The sequence below is a fragment of the Tursiops truncatus genome, chromosome 15 (genome assembly GCF_011762595.2).
Source record: "Tursiops truncatus isolate mTurTru1 chromosome 15, mTurTru1.mat.Y, whole genome shotgun sequence".
Taxonomy (NCBI): domain Eukaryota; kingdom Metazoa; phylum Chordata; class Mammalia; order Artiodactyla; family Delphinidae; genus Tursiops; species Tursiops truncatus.
In genome coordinates this window covers 71499542-71514361 of record NC_047048.1, presented here as the reverse complement: position 1 = coordinate 71514361, position 14820 = coordinate 71499542, and the positions used below count along the sequence as shown (strand labels likewise).

The 14820-nt window shown below is 47.4% G+C and overlaps 1 protein-coding gene across 1 annotated transcript; it reads left to right on the top strand.

Annotated features, from left to right (window-relative positions):
* Nucleotides 1-8292: 8292 nt before the first annotated feature.
* Nucleotides 8293-11938, top strand: LOC117308297 (serum basic protease inhibitor-like). Its single transcript, XM_033841010.1, has 2 exons — nt 8293-8434; nt 11745-11938. The coding sequence occupies exons 1-2, from the start codon at nt 8293-8295 to the stop codon at nt 11936-11938; spliced, it is 336 nt and encodes a 111-aa protein (XP_033696901.1).
* The last annotated feature ends 2882 nt before the right edge of the window (nt 11939-14820 follow it).

The window sequence follows — 14820 nt, the reverse complement described above, 5'->3', positions numbered from 1 at the left end:
CTCGCAGTGATGTTGTACATTTTCCTTCTGTCGCTTCAAACAGTCTGGCTTATATTCCAATAAATTCAAATTAAACTAACTGGAGTGGATTCTGCGGTTTGCCCCTAAGAACCTTCACCACTAGGGTCCACGGAGATGCGGGTCCTTCGCACTCTTCTGCAGAGCAGCCGGCACCTCCCCTTTTCCTGTCCTCACACTGGGCCCTGCTGGGTATAGGAAGCACCCCCATTACAGCACCATCTACCTCTGAATGGCCACCCCAAGCGACACTAAAACCCGGGTGAGAGACACCTCAGCATGAAAGCTTCTTTCTTTACTTCTTGGGCCAGGTCAAATCTGGGTGCAGAGGTTGCTCTCCTGGACTCTCAGAAGAACAAAGAAAGGAGTATGGGACTCAGTTGTCCATTTGCAGTAGGAATCCCCTTGCCTGAGGTCACGTGTGGGGAGGGGCTTCTTACTTGAGTTAAAGAAGGGCAACTGCCCTTTCAGTGCGCCTGGCTCTGTGTTAACATTTTGCCTGCATTCTTCTATTAATCATCCTAAGAATCCTTCAAGGGCGGAAGCAGTGACACGGAGATGTCACTTAGCTGCCGTAGGAGTTTTGTAACACAGCAGGTCCCACCTCTCCCAAATAGAGCGACTTTGACAATGTTTTCACGCTCCTGCCTCTGGGAAGATGTGGGCCGCAGGCACCTTTGGAGAACCGAGAGTATCTGCTTCACTGCAGATGAGGAAAGGGAGGCACGGGGACCACAGCAAGCATAGTATTCAAATAAACAAGGACGCAGATGGCGCTGATTCCATTACTCACTTCCTTATAGTCTTGGGCAAATTCCCAACATCTCTCAGCTTTACTTTCTTTAATTATAAAATAAGGATAATGCTTGTACTTTTTAACTAACCAGAGACGTCTCTAGCTTGTACTTTTTTTTTTTTTTTTTTGCGGTACGCGGGCCTCTCACTGTTGTGGCCTCTCCCGCTGCGGAGCACAGGCTCCGGACGCGCAGGCTCAGTGGCCATGGCTCACGGGCCCAGCCTCTCCGCGGCATGTGGGATCTTCCCGGACCGGGGCACGTACCCGCGTCCCCTGCATCGGCAGGCGGACTCTCAACCACTGCGCCACCAGGGAAGCCCTAGCTTCTACTTTTTAACTAGCCAGAGACACCTAGAAACACTCCCTTTCCTAGTTGAACTAGTTGGGTTTATTACTCACTGCAGCAAGGAATAAGAATCACCTTGGAAGACAATATGATATCTCATTAAGAGAATGTTAGATAGAACTTATAGGATGCGGGCTTGTGTTAGGTGATTTGGTTGGCGGGGGTGTGTGTTTCAGGAAGCTGACTCTGCTCTGGATGGATGCTCTCAGGAAGTGGGGCATTTCTCTGAATGGGTATCTTAACTCTAAGAAGGGAAGACTAGCTAGAGGTTACAGCTGTACTTGGTAAAGACGTAGCAGTCACTCAATACAGGGGAATGCTTGGATATTTTGGTGGTTTGTATAATTTACCTCTTTTTGTCTGTGTTCAAACATCATTACCGAATGTCCTATTTTTGTCTTGATCCATCATGCACACAGAATGACCTTGTCTGATGTTGAAGGTTTCTGAAATAGTGCTGTTGAGTAGGAGAACGTAAGGCGCACTGTGATGTCAGGTCAGGTCTTAGAACTCAGAGGCTGCATTTCTCTTTCTCTATCAATCTCATAAAGTTGTGAGGACAGTTAAAAAGATATGATATTTGTTAAATGCTTTGTACAAGTATTGGCAAAGTAACCTTTTAGTGAATGTGTAATCAGATAATGGTAAGAGTAATACTATAAATATATTTATTTAATAATTATTAATTTATAGCAGTGAATGGGGAAATGACTTGGTATTCATGAAAAGAGATTGGCTCCAGTAACTCACTGTGTTGCTGTGTGATCTTGGGCAAGTCACTTCACCTCTCTGAGCCACAGATTCTTTCTTTGTAAAAGAGGATGATGGTATGTGCCTTAAGAAATCCCCAGGTTTGGGCCCTTTTGAGGACCATGTTGATTAGGCTGCTCAAGTTCTCTGCACACCACTTACAAAAGCAAATTTTCTAGAAGCACATAGAGGTTTAGTTTCCTTGGTTCCTGACTGCTTTTTAAATGTGCTGTGGACTGTAGTAAAGGAACAAATAGCATTGATTGCTGAAGTGTCCCCTTCTAGAAGTCCACCCTCATGAAGTTCTCCCAGTGCCAGAGGAGAGCCACAGTCTCTCTTCCAAATAGGTCTCCTTCTTTGTCAGAGGTAACCAAAAACCCTCTTGCTTCAGTGATTGACCTTACCCCTATTCTGCCCTTTTCCCACCCCACCTTGCCTTTATTATACCCCCTGATCAAAGGGGCTAAGTGTTAACTGTCATATAGCTCACTATTGTTCTTATTACAAGGACTTTGACGTTGCAGGGAGACAGAATACATGTCTGTTGCCTCCACTGCTTCCTCAGCAACCTCACGACGTGGGCAGCACGGGTCTCATGCGGTACCTGATGACAAGGGGCTCTGGCAGATTTCTGGCCCCAGGTCACAAAGTTAGGAAAAGGGAGAGGTGGGACGCAAACTGAGGTCCTCCAATCCCAAAACCACTGGTGGAGAGATCAGAGTGGGGGGTGGTTTGCAGGGGATCATTGAGAAGTGCTGTTACTGGGCATTTGGTCCCAGCAGGCAGAAGCAGGAAGCCTGCTTATGTGGGGAGACAATAATTACACAATAAGGAAAAAGGCTTATACCTGTCCATGTTTCCAACCACAGACCACTAGAAACAGTCCACTTACAAACTGAATGAGTTGGGTTTATTACTCACTGCAGCAAGGGACAATGAATGATATGGCATCTCATTAAGAGGATGTTGAAGGACTTACAGGATGTGGGTTTCCATGAGGTTATTTGCAGGAGAGTTTCAGGAAGCTGGCTTTGCTCAGGATGGATGCTGTCAGGCAGTGGGGCAGTTCTATGATCAGGTGTCTTCATCTTATTCTGAAGTGAACTTTCAGCTGAGAACTGAGGAGGTACAACCAACAGGCTTTGCTATGAGATTGCTCACAGGGAGTGAGAAAAAGGTAGAATGAAGGACAGCACTCAGCCTTCTGGGGGAAGGTAGGGGAAGCAAGTCTTTAGAAGGAAAGACAATAAATTCAGTTTGGTCAACGTTGAGTCCATGGTGCTTCTAAAACACTTAGGCAAAGATGTTGAGTAGACTTTGATTCGTTCATTCCCTTGTTCATGAAATGTTTATTAGGGATAAAATATGTGACGACTGAAACCTTTGATCAGAGTCCATGGCTTCAAACTCTGGCTCTGCCAATTCACTAGCAGTGTGGCCTAATCAATTTGCTAGCATTATACATTTGTGAGCACATATAGATCTTGAATTGTGTCCATAGAGAGGGAGTCATCCTTCCATTTACATAGAAGGAAACTGAGGCTCAGAGAAGGGGGAAGTATTGCTAGTAGCTCAGAGGGTGAAAGTAGCAGAGGCAGTTCCCTGTCGCGATGTGTTGGTAAAAGTAACTGAGTGGATGAGAATGTCTAAGTAACTCTGAGAGAGGTAGAATTCATAATATAAAACATCCGTTACCACTTATTGACAACCTACTATGTGCCAAGCCCTGCACGTACATCCTAATCTCTCAATATTGCAACAATTTTAATAAGTTTTGCTTCTGTTTGAGAGTGATTCAAGCTGAAGCTCAGAGGTTTCAGCCCTTCTCCAAGGTCACATAACCAATACTGGCAGGGGCTGGGATCCAAGCTTATCACTCTCTGTCTCCCATGATTTTCCTTGAAAGACGTTGGAGATCTGTGCGTTCAAAAGCCCCGGAGATTCCCCAGAAGATGTTCAAAGTTCTTCAAATGGGGAACCTCTGCTTTTCATTATTATTTTTCTGTGTGTACTGAGACCAAGTGGAAACCAATTTTGGTAAAGAATTTTGTTCGCATTTATGCCATGAGGGCCTTACCTGTGAGTTAGAGGAGGAGGATGGCTGAGAAAAGGCCACTGGATAGAAAAATGCGGAACTTGGTGGTGACCCTGGTAAAGGCAGCAGATCTCGCTGGTTATGAGCAACAGAAACTGACTCTGGCTATTGGGAGCAGAGAAGGAATTTGTGACAACGGTGTGGGGATGTAGTGGGCATCCATTCTCCCATCCTGATTGTACCCTTAAGTGAGATCCTTTTGGACTCTTCTGTTGGCACCCATAGCACTAATTGATGTAGTTCAGCTCACGGACTGAGGGGAGTGCTGAAAGGTCCCAGCTTGGAAAGGATGGTAAGCGAGGAAGAACTAAGGTCTTCCCAGGCCACCTCTGAATGACCTCCATTTTTAGGTCTTTTGGGGTTCATTGATCAAGGTTAATTCCAGGGAGCGCATCTGATTGGCCACTCTTGGTCTGGGGGTAAGGCAGGCACTTTGATTGACAGGCGGCCCAATCCCACCAGTCCTGGGTGGAGGAAGAGTCATTCCTCAAGCAAAATCAGCTACACTATCAGGAAAAGGACAAAGAGATGCTAGGTGACAAAGCAACAAAATAGCCCATATACTGCGAGAGAGAAGTTTCCATGGAGAGAAGGGAGTTTGAATGGGTCCAACAGTCCAAGCGGAGAATGCTCCGTTGTATGGTGAAAGGCATAATCCTTGTTCCTGGGAATTTCTCAGGTCTTCAATGTCACTTGTTTACTGTCACCTTAAGGTGGGCATGTCTACAACTGACTCATGTCTCCTCCTCTTTTAACCTTTCCTTCTTCTGTTTTCTATTTCCCTTCTTCCTTTTCTTGATAAAAATGATTTTACACTCATGAAGTCACGTCTGCAATCTTTGATGCCTCATCTATGTTAATATCAGATATATTTGCCTGTGTGTTGTTTGTGTGTTTGTGTATTTGTAATATTGAAATAACTGGGGCCACATGACTAACAGTTTTTGTCAAGTGTCTTCTTTCTATTTTCTGCTCTTTTTGCTTCAGCAAGTCATTTTCCCTTAGCTGAATTTCAGTTGCTTCATCTGTAAAATAGGAATAATAATACTTAGTTCGGAAGATTGTTAAATAAGAACAAGCTACCTTTTACTGAACACTTACTGTGAGCCCACCCCAGGGGTCACAAATTTGAATTCCTTCCAGGCCAGGTGATTGGTGTGGATGGAAATATTTGGAGTGGGAGTGGGGCTGGGGGGACAATAAGGCATGGTGGGGATTATGGAAACTGGAGAGAACGCTCCCCTCGTGAGAAGAGAGCAGCTCTACTTAGCTTAGCTCATGTTTTTCAAAGTGTGGTCCCTTGAGCGGTACCATCAGCAGCCCCAGAAACCTGTTTGATGCAGAAACTCAGGTCCCGCCCCTGTCCTACTGAAGCAAAACTCTGCGGGTGGAGATCTCAAGTCTCTGTCTGAACGCCTGGCTAAGTGATTCTGATTTTCACTCAAGTTTGAGACTCACGGCTCTTGTTAAATTGCAGGACTGTGTTGCCAAATCATTTACCTTCCCAACAATGCCAGAAATTCTCTTTTATATGAAATCCCCCACTATTAAATTTTGGCAAAAGTTTCAAAATTATAAAATGTACTGTTTGGCTAAAAATACTTATATATTCTAGCCAGATTGCAAGCTCTGGTTTTTGCTTTTCCTTTCAATCTTTAAAATAATCCTAAAAACCCAGTACTCATGACACCTCTTTTAAAGAGGAAGACTAAGGGACTCCCCTGGCGGTCCAGTGGTTAGGTCTCTGCGCTTCCAATGCAAGGGGTGCGGGTTAGATCCCTGATTGGGGAACTATATCCCACGTGCTGCGCGACCAGGCCAAATAAATATATAAAATTTAAAATAAGGAAGGAGGAAGACTACGTACCTCCAAAAAGTGAGGTGCTGTTATATCGCATAGCCAGAAAGGGGCCACCCATGTCTTGGATATGAATGTACCTCTCACAGGGCACAGCATCACAAACAGATAAACATCTTCTGCCTGCCCCGGGTGCATTCCATCCATTTCACAAAGGGGCCCTAGATAGCATGGATTCCAAGATTCTCATTTTTCAGAGGGAAAAAGTCAGGATTAGAAGCAGAGATATGACTGGGGTTCCACAGTGCTGGGATCACTGGTCTTTATCCAGAATACAACCCCTGTGATGTTCCCGCCTTGCGATTTCTCTGAAGATGCCCCCAGGGGCCGGGAAGGCTTGAAACTAGAGACTCAGTCACTCCTGAGCAGGGAGGTGGGAGGTGGAGGGAGGACAGGCCCCTCGGGGGTCCCTGGGTCTGGGGGCCCTAACCTGGACCAGAGGGAGGAGGACATTGGGAGAGAAAGACAGACACATGAGAGAGGAGGGGGCAGAAAAGAGGAGTCTCTGCTGTTAGGCGGGGGGTCTCTGCTGTTCCCTGGTCTCAGATGGACAGACTGAGGCAGGAAGAGGGGCAGGACCAGAGGGCCTCCTGAGCTAGAATCCTAGTTGTGCCGTCTGCTGGTTGTGGGTCCTGAGCAAGTCGCTTCACCTCTCTGAGCCTCTGCTTTCTCGCCGGCTAAATGGGATGAGCATCCCAGATGTGGTAGGGTCGACATGAGGCTAAATGAAATCACACATGTGAAATGTCTCAGGAGAGAGCAGACCCTCCACACACAGTGGCTTGTTTTGTGGGTACCCCGCTCCTGAAGCCCTTCTGTCCGGGGGCAGCTCGGTATTGAGAGCTCCTGCCCTTCTCAGTGGAAAGGGTGACTTTGTGCGAGGAAGACAGCCCCTCCCGCCCTCTGCAGCTCCTCACCCAGCTGTGCGCCCGCTTGACACTTGGCTGGGCTTGCTCCTGGGGCTTCTGGGCATTGAGCCAGCTCCCTTCTCCTTGACCCTGGAAGTGGAGCGCAGGGGGTGTGTGTGTGTGTGTGTGTGTGTGTGTGTGTGTTAGTGGCAGATTGCTTGAGTATATGTGGATGAGTGAGTTGAGGGGGCATTGGTGCTACATGATTGTAACTGGGAGTGAATATATGGGAGTGAGTGAAGGGACTGTGGGTGTGTAAGCCCTCACACGTGCACTATAGTTTCAGCTTACAAAGCAGTAGAGTGCATGGTGCACAGACTCTGAAGCCGGATCCCTGGGTTCAGATACTCTCTCTACACCCTATATCTTTAGGCAAATTCTTTCTTATTACCTCAGGTTCCTCCTCTGTAACATGAGGAAATATCAAAAATTCTTCACCACCTCTTTTAAGATTTTTGAGGATTAGATGAGTTAATATATGTCAAGTAGTTAGGATAATATCTGACACATAGAAGAAGCTAAGTTTTATCTGCTGTAATGACATTATTATTATTATTACAAGGACTTTGACTTCTCAGGGAGAAGAATATATGTCTATTGCCTCCACTTCTTCCACAGAAACGCATGATGCTGGCAGCATTGACCTCATGTGACACTGGAAAACACAGGGCTCTGGGAGATTTAAGTCTTCAGGGCACAAAGTTAGGAAAAGGCAGAGCTGGTACCCAAACTGAGGTCCTATGGTTCCAAAACTACTGGGGGAGAGACAGGAGGATGGAGGCTATTGTGGGCGATCTTCCAAGCTCCCCTGAGGTCCACTCAGGCAGGCAGCTCTCCTGTTTCCGAAACCCGACGAGGGGAAATGGGAGGTCATGCTGTGGAGACGTGTTCAGCTCCCTGCTTCCCCTCTGCCCACACCCCTTACTCCTTTTTCTACTGAGAAAACAGGGTTGCTGCCTCAGGAGGGCTTCTGCCTGGGCCAGTGCCAGGTAAACAGCAAGGGTCCATCCAGCTGAGGAGCTGTGGCAATGGTTGCAGAAGGTGTCCTGTGTCACACCTGTCTTCTGAGTTAGGCAGTGGTAGGGGTGAGGGTGAAGCGCATAGTTCCCAGCTGTAATGAAACCTGCAGGAGTTGAAAAGGAGGACCTGAGCTAACACACTGTTGTTCACTTATCCATCCTTTGATTTGCTCTCATTCACTCATCACCCGCCATGCACTGCTCTAGGTGCTGGGACGCTCCCTGAGTCAACATATTGGACAAAATTCCACCTGTGGAATCACAATCTGTGTTTCCACGAGACCCACAGGGAGAGTCAAGTCTGAGAAGCGCTGTTACTGGGCATTTGGCCCCAGCAGGCAGAAGCAGGTTAGGTGGGGAGATTACACAATAAACAGGACCCAGCCCAGCTCCACCCCTTCCTCACTCCCCTCCTCACTGCCTGTCCCACCCCTCAGCTGGGATATGAAAAGCTCTGTCAGCCCCCAGCTTTCCTCAGAAGCCCTCCTGCAAGGCCACGATCATGAGCCGGCTCTGCCTCTCCATCGCCCTTCTCGTCCTCCTGGGCACCCTGGTGGCCGGCATCCCGGGCACCCTGGTGGCCGGCATCCCGGGGGGTAAAACCAGCAACCACACCGAAGGTGAAACCAGCAACCAGGCCAAAGGTAAGTCCTGACCCACCTCTCCTCTACAGGCTGGGGGGAGGGGGGAGTGAGGGGAGTCCGTGGAAGGGGTTGGGGAGCAGGGGTGGGGTGGATGCTGACAGCCTCTCTGGATTTCTCCTGGGAAGTTGGGCAGTTGTAACTCCAAGGACATTTCCTGACTCTCAATAGGAAAAAAAATTAAAATTAAAAAATATATATGCCGCCTACCTCTACCAGATCAGGAATCCCATCTCTGAGACTCTCTATTCCTGGTCATTGCCATGTCCCTGAACTTCACTGTAGTGTAATAAGAAGATCAATATTTGATCCTTGCCCTGATCCTGGAACAGACCTCCAGAAACTCCTGGAATTTACTGGGGTTATTTTTGGTAATGAGGTGAGAAAAGGAAGGCCACGGAGAGACCTGTAGGATGGGGCTGGTCTCCAAAAAAACCCAGTCATGTGTTTAGAGGTTACAACTTTCAACAGCCCGCATTCCAGCATCTCTGGGGAGAGGGGAGGGTATTGAGTTGGAGACCAATCACCAATGGCCGATGATTCAATCAATATGCCTATTATTGACACCTCAATAAAGATCCATAAATATTGGAGTTCAGAGAGCTTTCGGGGTGGTGAACACATGGAGGTGCTGTGAGGGGTTGCACTCCACTAGGGCACGGGGCCTCCGCACACCTCTATTCCCCCTTTGCCCTGCGCATCTCCTCCATTTCGCTGTCCCTGCGCTTTACCCTTTATAATAACCTGGGAACGGTAAGTAAAGGGTTTTCCTGAGTTCTGTCTGCACTTCTATTGGTTAGTGAACATGGAGGTGGGGTCATGGAACCTCCGAGTTTTAGCCAGTCAGTCACAAGCATGAGTGACTCCGGACCACATGGCTCTCATTTGAAGTGAGGACAGTCTTGAGTCCTCAACCTGTGGGATCTGCACTAACTCCATGGATTTAGTATCAGAAGTAAATTGCCTTCTGGGATGCCCAGTGGGTGTTTAGGGAATTGTTTGGTGTTGGTAGAGACGCCACCTATTTGGTGTCAGGGAAAAACCAGAGTCAGTCTTCCCTGTGATTTGGGGGCTCCAGTGAGGCTTGGGACAGGGGAATAATGAAAGTTGGACACTGCAGCCAGAAACTCTTACCAGTTACCTGTATTTTCAGAATTCCTGGCAGAATCAGGTAGTTTATCTAATGGGTTGTGACATGACAGTATCTTGTCCTGACCCTATCACCCACATGCCATGTGTCCTGCGGCAAGTCTTCTGCAGTTTCCTCACTTGAAAACGGGAACCACGTTACATGGGTTTTTGAACAGCTTACCACTCATGAATTTAAAGAGTTTAAACACATTTCATGGCCAATTTTGTCCATTTTCCACCAAGATGTGTTAAATTGAAAAAATTTCTCTACCCACCTCCTTTGGGAAAGAAAAAATATTGAGGTGTCAAATAATGATTATTCCTCTAGGATTAAAATTAATCAGAAAGATGTGGGACCACTGAGCAGAGCAACTGCAGGGAAAGCAAGAAACACAGCGCTTCTGTGAGTTGCTCCTGGGACCAAGGCTGATACAGTCTTAGTAAAGGCTCAAGGCCCTTTCCTTTGTCCCCTTTTGACTATCATTTTATTACCCTCTCAGGATATGGAATGAGAGGTAGATTGATAATCACGTAGACCTGCCCCATCATCAAGGAGATTTTGCACTAACAGGAATTCCATTATCTCCATTCTATTCAATGACTGTGCGCTCGGCATGAGCATGAAATGGAAGATTCGTTCCCTGGCCATATATTTCTTAAGTCCCTACAGGCTTGGTTTTTGGTGTGGGGAAAGCTGTAGACAGAATATGGAAAAATACCTTGCCTTCTCAGAGTGAGACCGACAATAGCAAAAGGGGAAATGCTCTGCTAGGTTATGAGTTTTTGAAGGTAGAGAGTGATGGGGATAAAAGAGGCTGTGCTCTTTCCGTAGACTGATCAGCGAAACCCTCTGTGATAAGGGGGCGTTGGAGCAGAGGCTGCAGAAAGAACGTGCCTGCTGTGAACCAGCGGCAGCAATTACCAGGGTGGCTGGAGCTGAGTGGGTGGGAGGGGAGGAGGGCGCAAGGGATGAGACCAAAGAGGCCATGGGGACAGGTCCTGACCAGCCTTGTAGGATGAGAATCGGAATTTGACTGTGAGAGAGATGGGGAGTCACTGAGGGACTGGTCATGGGAGCAATGGGATAGGATCCCTGTGGCTGCAGTGCAGAGAGTGGCCTCTAGGGGACCAAGGGCAGAGACAGAGGCCCAGGGAGCAGGCTGCTGCAGGGGTCCAGGTGAGCAATGATGGAACGAGTACCTATGTTGTTCCCTGGGTCGATGCCAGATGCATGTTCACAACATGAATCTCTTCCTCTGTTGAGGTTTCTATGGAGGCTTCATTATCTAGTCATGATGCCTTAAATCATTAGCCATTGGTGACTGTTCAACCTCCAGCTCCTCTCCGATCCCTGAAGTTGGGTGGCGGGCTGAACTGTGGATGGGAGGCCACGAGGGAGAGGGTAGGAATGAATGTTGCAACCCTCCTGTCAGGCAGTGGTTTCCCCTGGCAACCAGAGCCCATTCTGGGGTTACTAGGGTCTTCCCAAAAGTCACCTAGTTCACATAACAAAAGACACTTTTTTTGCTTTCAGCACTTAGGAAATAGCAAGGTTTGTAAGAACTCTGTGCCAGGATATTACAAAGAATAAGTATATATATATATATATATATATATATATATATATAGCTTATTATAAGTCACAGTATCAATATAGCGTCAATATTCAATTTAGAGAGTCCCTGTGCCGTAACAAAAGAGAACACCCTGGTATGTGTTCTTCATGCCTTTCTCCATTACAGCCTGATTCCTTCACACTTTTTCATTAATGGTGGAAACTCTTTACCATACAAGTAATACAGAGAATAGTCTTATAAAACCCAGGTACCAGCTCCAATAATTACTGACATATGACGAATATTTTTTACCTTGTCTGCCGTTTTTTATTCTTTTTTGGTAGAGTTTTTGCCACCTAATCCAAGGCATCGTACCAATTAATCTTAAAATATTTCATGATGGAGATATCAATTTGTGCATGTTTCCCATATCATGTCACACCTAGGAACATTAATAATAATATCCCAGAAAGCAGGTTGTCAAATGGCCTTTTCAATTTGACCCGTCCCCATAACCCTAACATTCTCTATTGCAAGACACACTGGTGGTTTCAGTTGTTGACATTGTAGACCAAACTGCGATGACGGTCCTCATAACTGACCCATAGCCCCTCCCATCCCATAAGGTTCTCAGCCTGCCTTCTGCCTGGAACCTCATCACACGGGTCCCTGCAGGGCCCGGAAGGTCAGGTACTTCTACAACGCCAAGTCCGGGCACTGCGACATGTTTATATACAGCGGCTGCCGAGGGAAGAACAACTTCCTGACGCCAGAGGACTGCATGAAGACCTGCGGTGGTCCTGTGGTGACCCACGGGTAAGGAAGGGGGCAGGACAGGGTGGGAGGGGAAGGGCTGAGAAAAAGAGATGGTGCTCAGGGGGCCACCCACCATTCACACTTGCACAGTGTCTTTCCTCCTCGCTGCCTCCCAGGACAAGTGGCTGCAGTGTCCTGTGAAACCGCACACTGAGCACATCCTCCACGGGCCAGCTTGGCAGAAGGTCACCCTAGAAGCCCCGTCATGAGAATCTGAGCTTCCTCACATGCTCCCCTTTTCTCAGATGGGAACACTGAGTCAGCCACCCTACAGAGCATGTCCGAAGTTCTCCTGAGCTCCCCACCTAGGCTTGAAAAACTTCCTTCTTCTTGGTCATTCTGGTCCTGGGTGGACTGTGGTTGCATATTTCTGGGAAAGTCTAGGATCTGTCAAGGTCAGCGGTATCCAGGTCTGGGGCTTCAGAGATGTCAATCAGCAAGTTCCTTTCTTTTTGCAGAGGACCTGCGAACTGTACCACCCCGAAACCCTGAAGTCAAGGAGGAGCCACGCGGGGCTGGGCTGTGGCTGCTTCTGAAACAGTGTGATCTCCTCTGAGTCCGTCTCAACCCCACCCTCCTCAGCAGAACCCTGCCTCTCTCCTTCCCCCATGGGTCTACTTGCCTTAGTTCTGTCTCATCCAGTGGATTCTAAGCACCATGAGAACAAGTCTTCCCTTTATCCCTAGCACTTAGCACAGGTCCTGGCATAGAGGAGATGGTCCATAATTATTTAAGGAAGGAAGGAGTGAATGCAAGAGCACATTCCTCATGTCAGGATTCTTGTCTCAAGCCACATCCTCACTGCATCCTCACCTTCATCCCCCACCCCACCATCACTGCTCTCCTTGTGGGTGGCCAAGGTGGAAATTCTGGCATCCAGTTCTCAGTATCCGTGGTGGCAGAGGTCTTTTCAATAAAGAAGCCCCTTTCCCTCGCAGTGATGTTGTACATTTTCCTTCTGTCGCTTCAAACAGTCTGGCTTATATTCCAATAAATTCAAATTAAACTAACTGGAGTGGATTCTGCAGTTTGCCCCTAAGAACCTTCACCACTAGGGTCCACGGAGATGCGGGTCCTTCGCACTCTTCTGCAGAGCAGCCGGCACCTCCCCTTTTCCTGTCCTCACACTGGGCCCTGCCGGGTATAGGAAGCACCCCCATTACAGCACCATCTACCTCTGAATGGCCACCACAAGCGACACTAAAACCCGGGTGAGAGACACCTCAGCATGAAAGCTTCTTTCTTTACTTCTTGGGCCAGGTCAAATCTGGGTGCAGAGGTTGCTCTCCTGGACTCTCAGAAGAACAAAGAAAGGAGTATGGGACTCAGTTGTCCATTTGCAGTAGGAATCCCCTTGCCTGAGGTCACGTGTGGGGAGGGGCTTCTTACTTGAGTTAAAGAAGGGCAACTGCCCTTTCAGTGCGCCTGGCTCTGTGTTAACATTTTGCCTGCATTCTTCTATTAATCATCCTAAGAATCCTTCAAGGGCGGAAGCAGTGATACGGAGATGTCACTTAGCTGCCGTAGGAGTTTTGTAACACAGCAGGTCCCACCTCTCCCAAATAGAGCGACTTTGACAATGTTTTCACGCTCCTGCCTCTGGGAAGATGTGGGCCGCAGGCACCTTTGGAAAACCGAGAGTATCTGCTTCACTGCAGATGAGGAAAGGGAGGCACGGGGACCACAGCAAGCATAGTATTCAAATAAATAAGGACGCAGATGGCGCTGATTCCGTTACTCACTTCCTTATAGTCTTGGGCAAATTCCCAACATCTCTCAGCTTTACTTTCTTTAATTATAAAATAAGGATAATGCTTGTACTTTTTAACTAACCAGAGACGTCTCTAGCTTGTACTTTTTTTTTTTTTTTTTTTGCGGTACGCGGGCCTCTCACTGTTGTGGCCTCTCCCGCTGCGGAGCACAGGCTCCGGACGCGCAGGCCCAGCGGCCATGGCTCACGGGCCCAGCCTCTCCGCGGCATGTGGGATCTTCCCGGACCGGGGCACGTACCGGCGTCCCCTGCATCGGCAGGCGGACTCTCAACCACTGCGCCACCAGGGAAGCCCTAGCTTGTACTTTTTAACTAGCCAGAGACACCTAGAAACACTCCCTTTCCTAGTTGAACTAGTTGGGTTTATTACTCACTGCAGCAAGGAATAAGAATCACCTTGGAAGACAATATGATATCTCATTAAGAGAATGTTAGATAGAACTTATAGGATGCGGGCTTGTGTTAGGTGATTTGGTTGGCGGGGGTGTGTGTTTCAGGAAGCTGACTCTGCTCTGGATGGATGCTCTCAGGAAGTGGGGCATTTCTCTGAATGGGTATCTTAACTCTAAGAAGGGAAGACTAGCTAGAGGTTACAGCTGTACTTGGTAAAGACGTAGCAGTCACTCAATACAGGGGAATGCTTGGATATTTTGGTGGTTTGTATAATTTACCTCTTTTTGCCTGTGTTCAAACATCATTACCGAATGTCCTATTTTTGTCTTGATCCATCATGCACACAGAATGACCTTGTCTGATGTTGAAGGTTTCTGAAATAGTGCTGTTGAGTAGGAGAACGTAAGGCGCACTGTGATGTCAGGTCAGGTCTTAGAACTCAGAGGCTGCATTTCTCTTTCTCTATCAATCTCATAAACTTGACATAAAGATGACAGTTAAAAAGATATGATATTTGTTAAATGCTTTGTACAAGTATTGGCAAAGTAACCTTTTAGTGAATGTGTAATCAGATAACGGTAAGAGTACTACTATAAATATATTTATTTAATAATTATTAATTTATAGCAGTGAATGGGGAAATGACTTGGTATTCATGAAAAGAGATTGGCTTCAGTAACTCACTATGTTGCTGTGTGATCTTGGGCAAGTCACTTCACCTC

Bases quoted from the DNA above. Each gene is read 5' to 3' on its own strand.
- LOC117308297 (XM_033841010.1), top strand. From the start codon at position 8,293: ATGAGCCGGCTCTGCCTCTCCATCGCCCTTCTCGTCCTCCTGGGCACC. The intron at 8,435-11,744 runs GTAAGTCCTGAC...CCATCCCATAAG, and splicing joins AACCAGCAACCAGGCCAAAG to GTTCTCAGCCTGCCTTCTGC.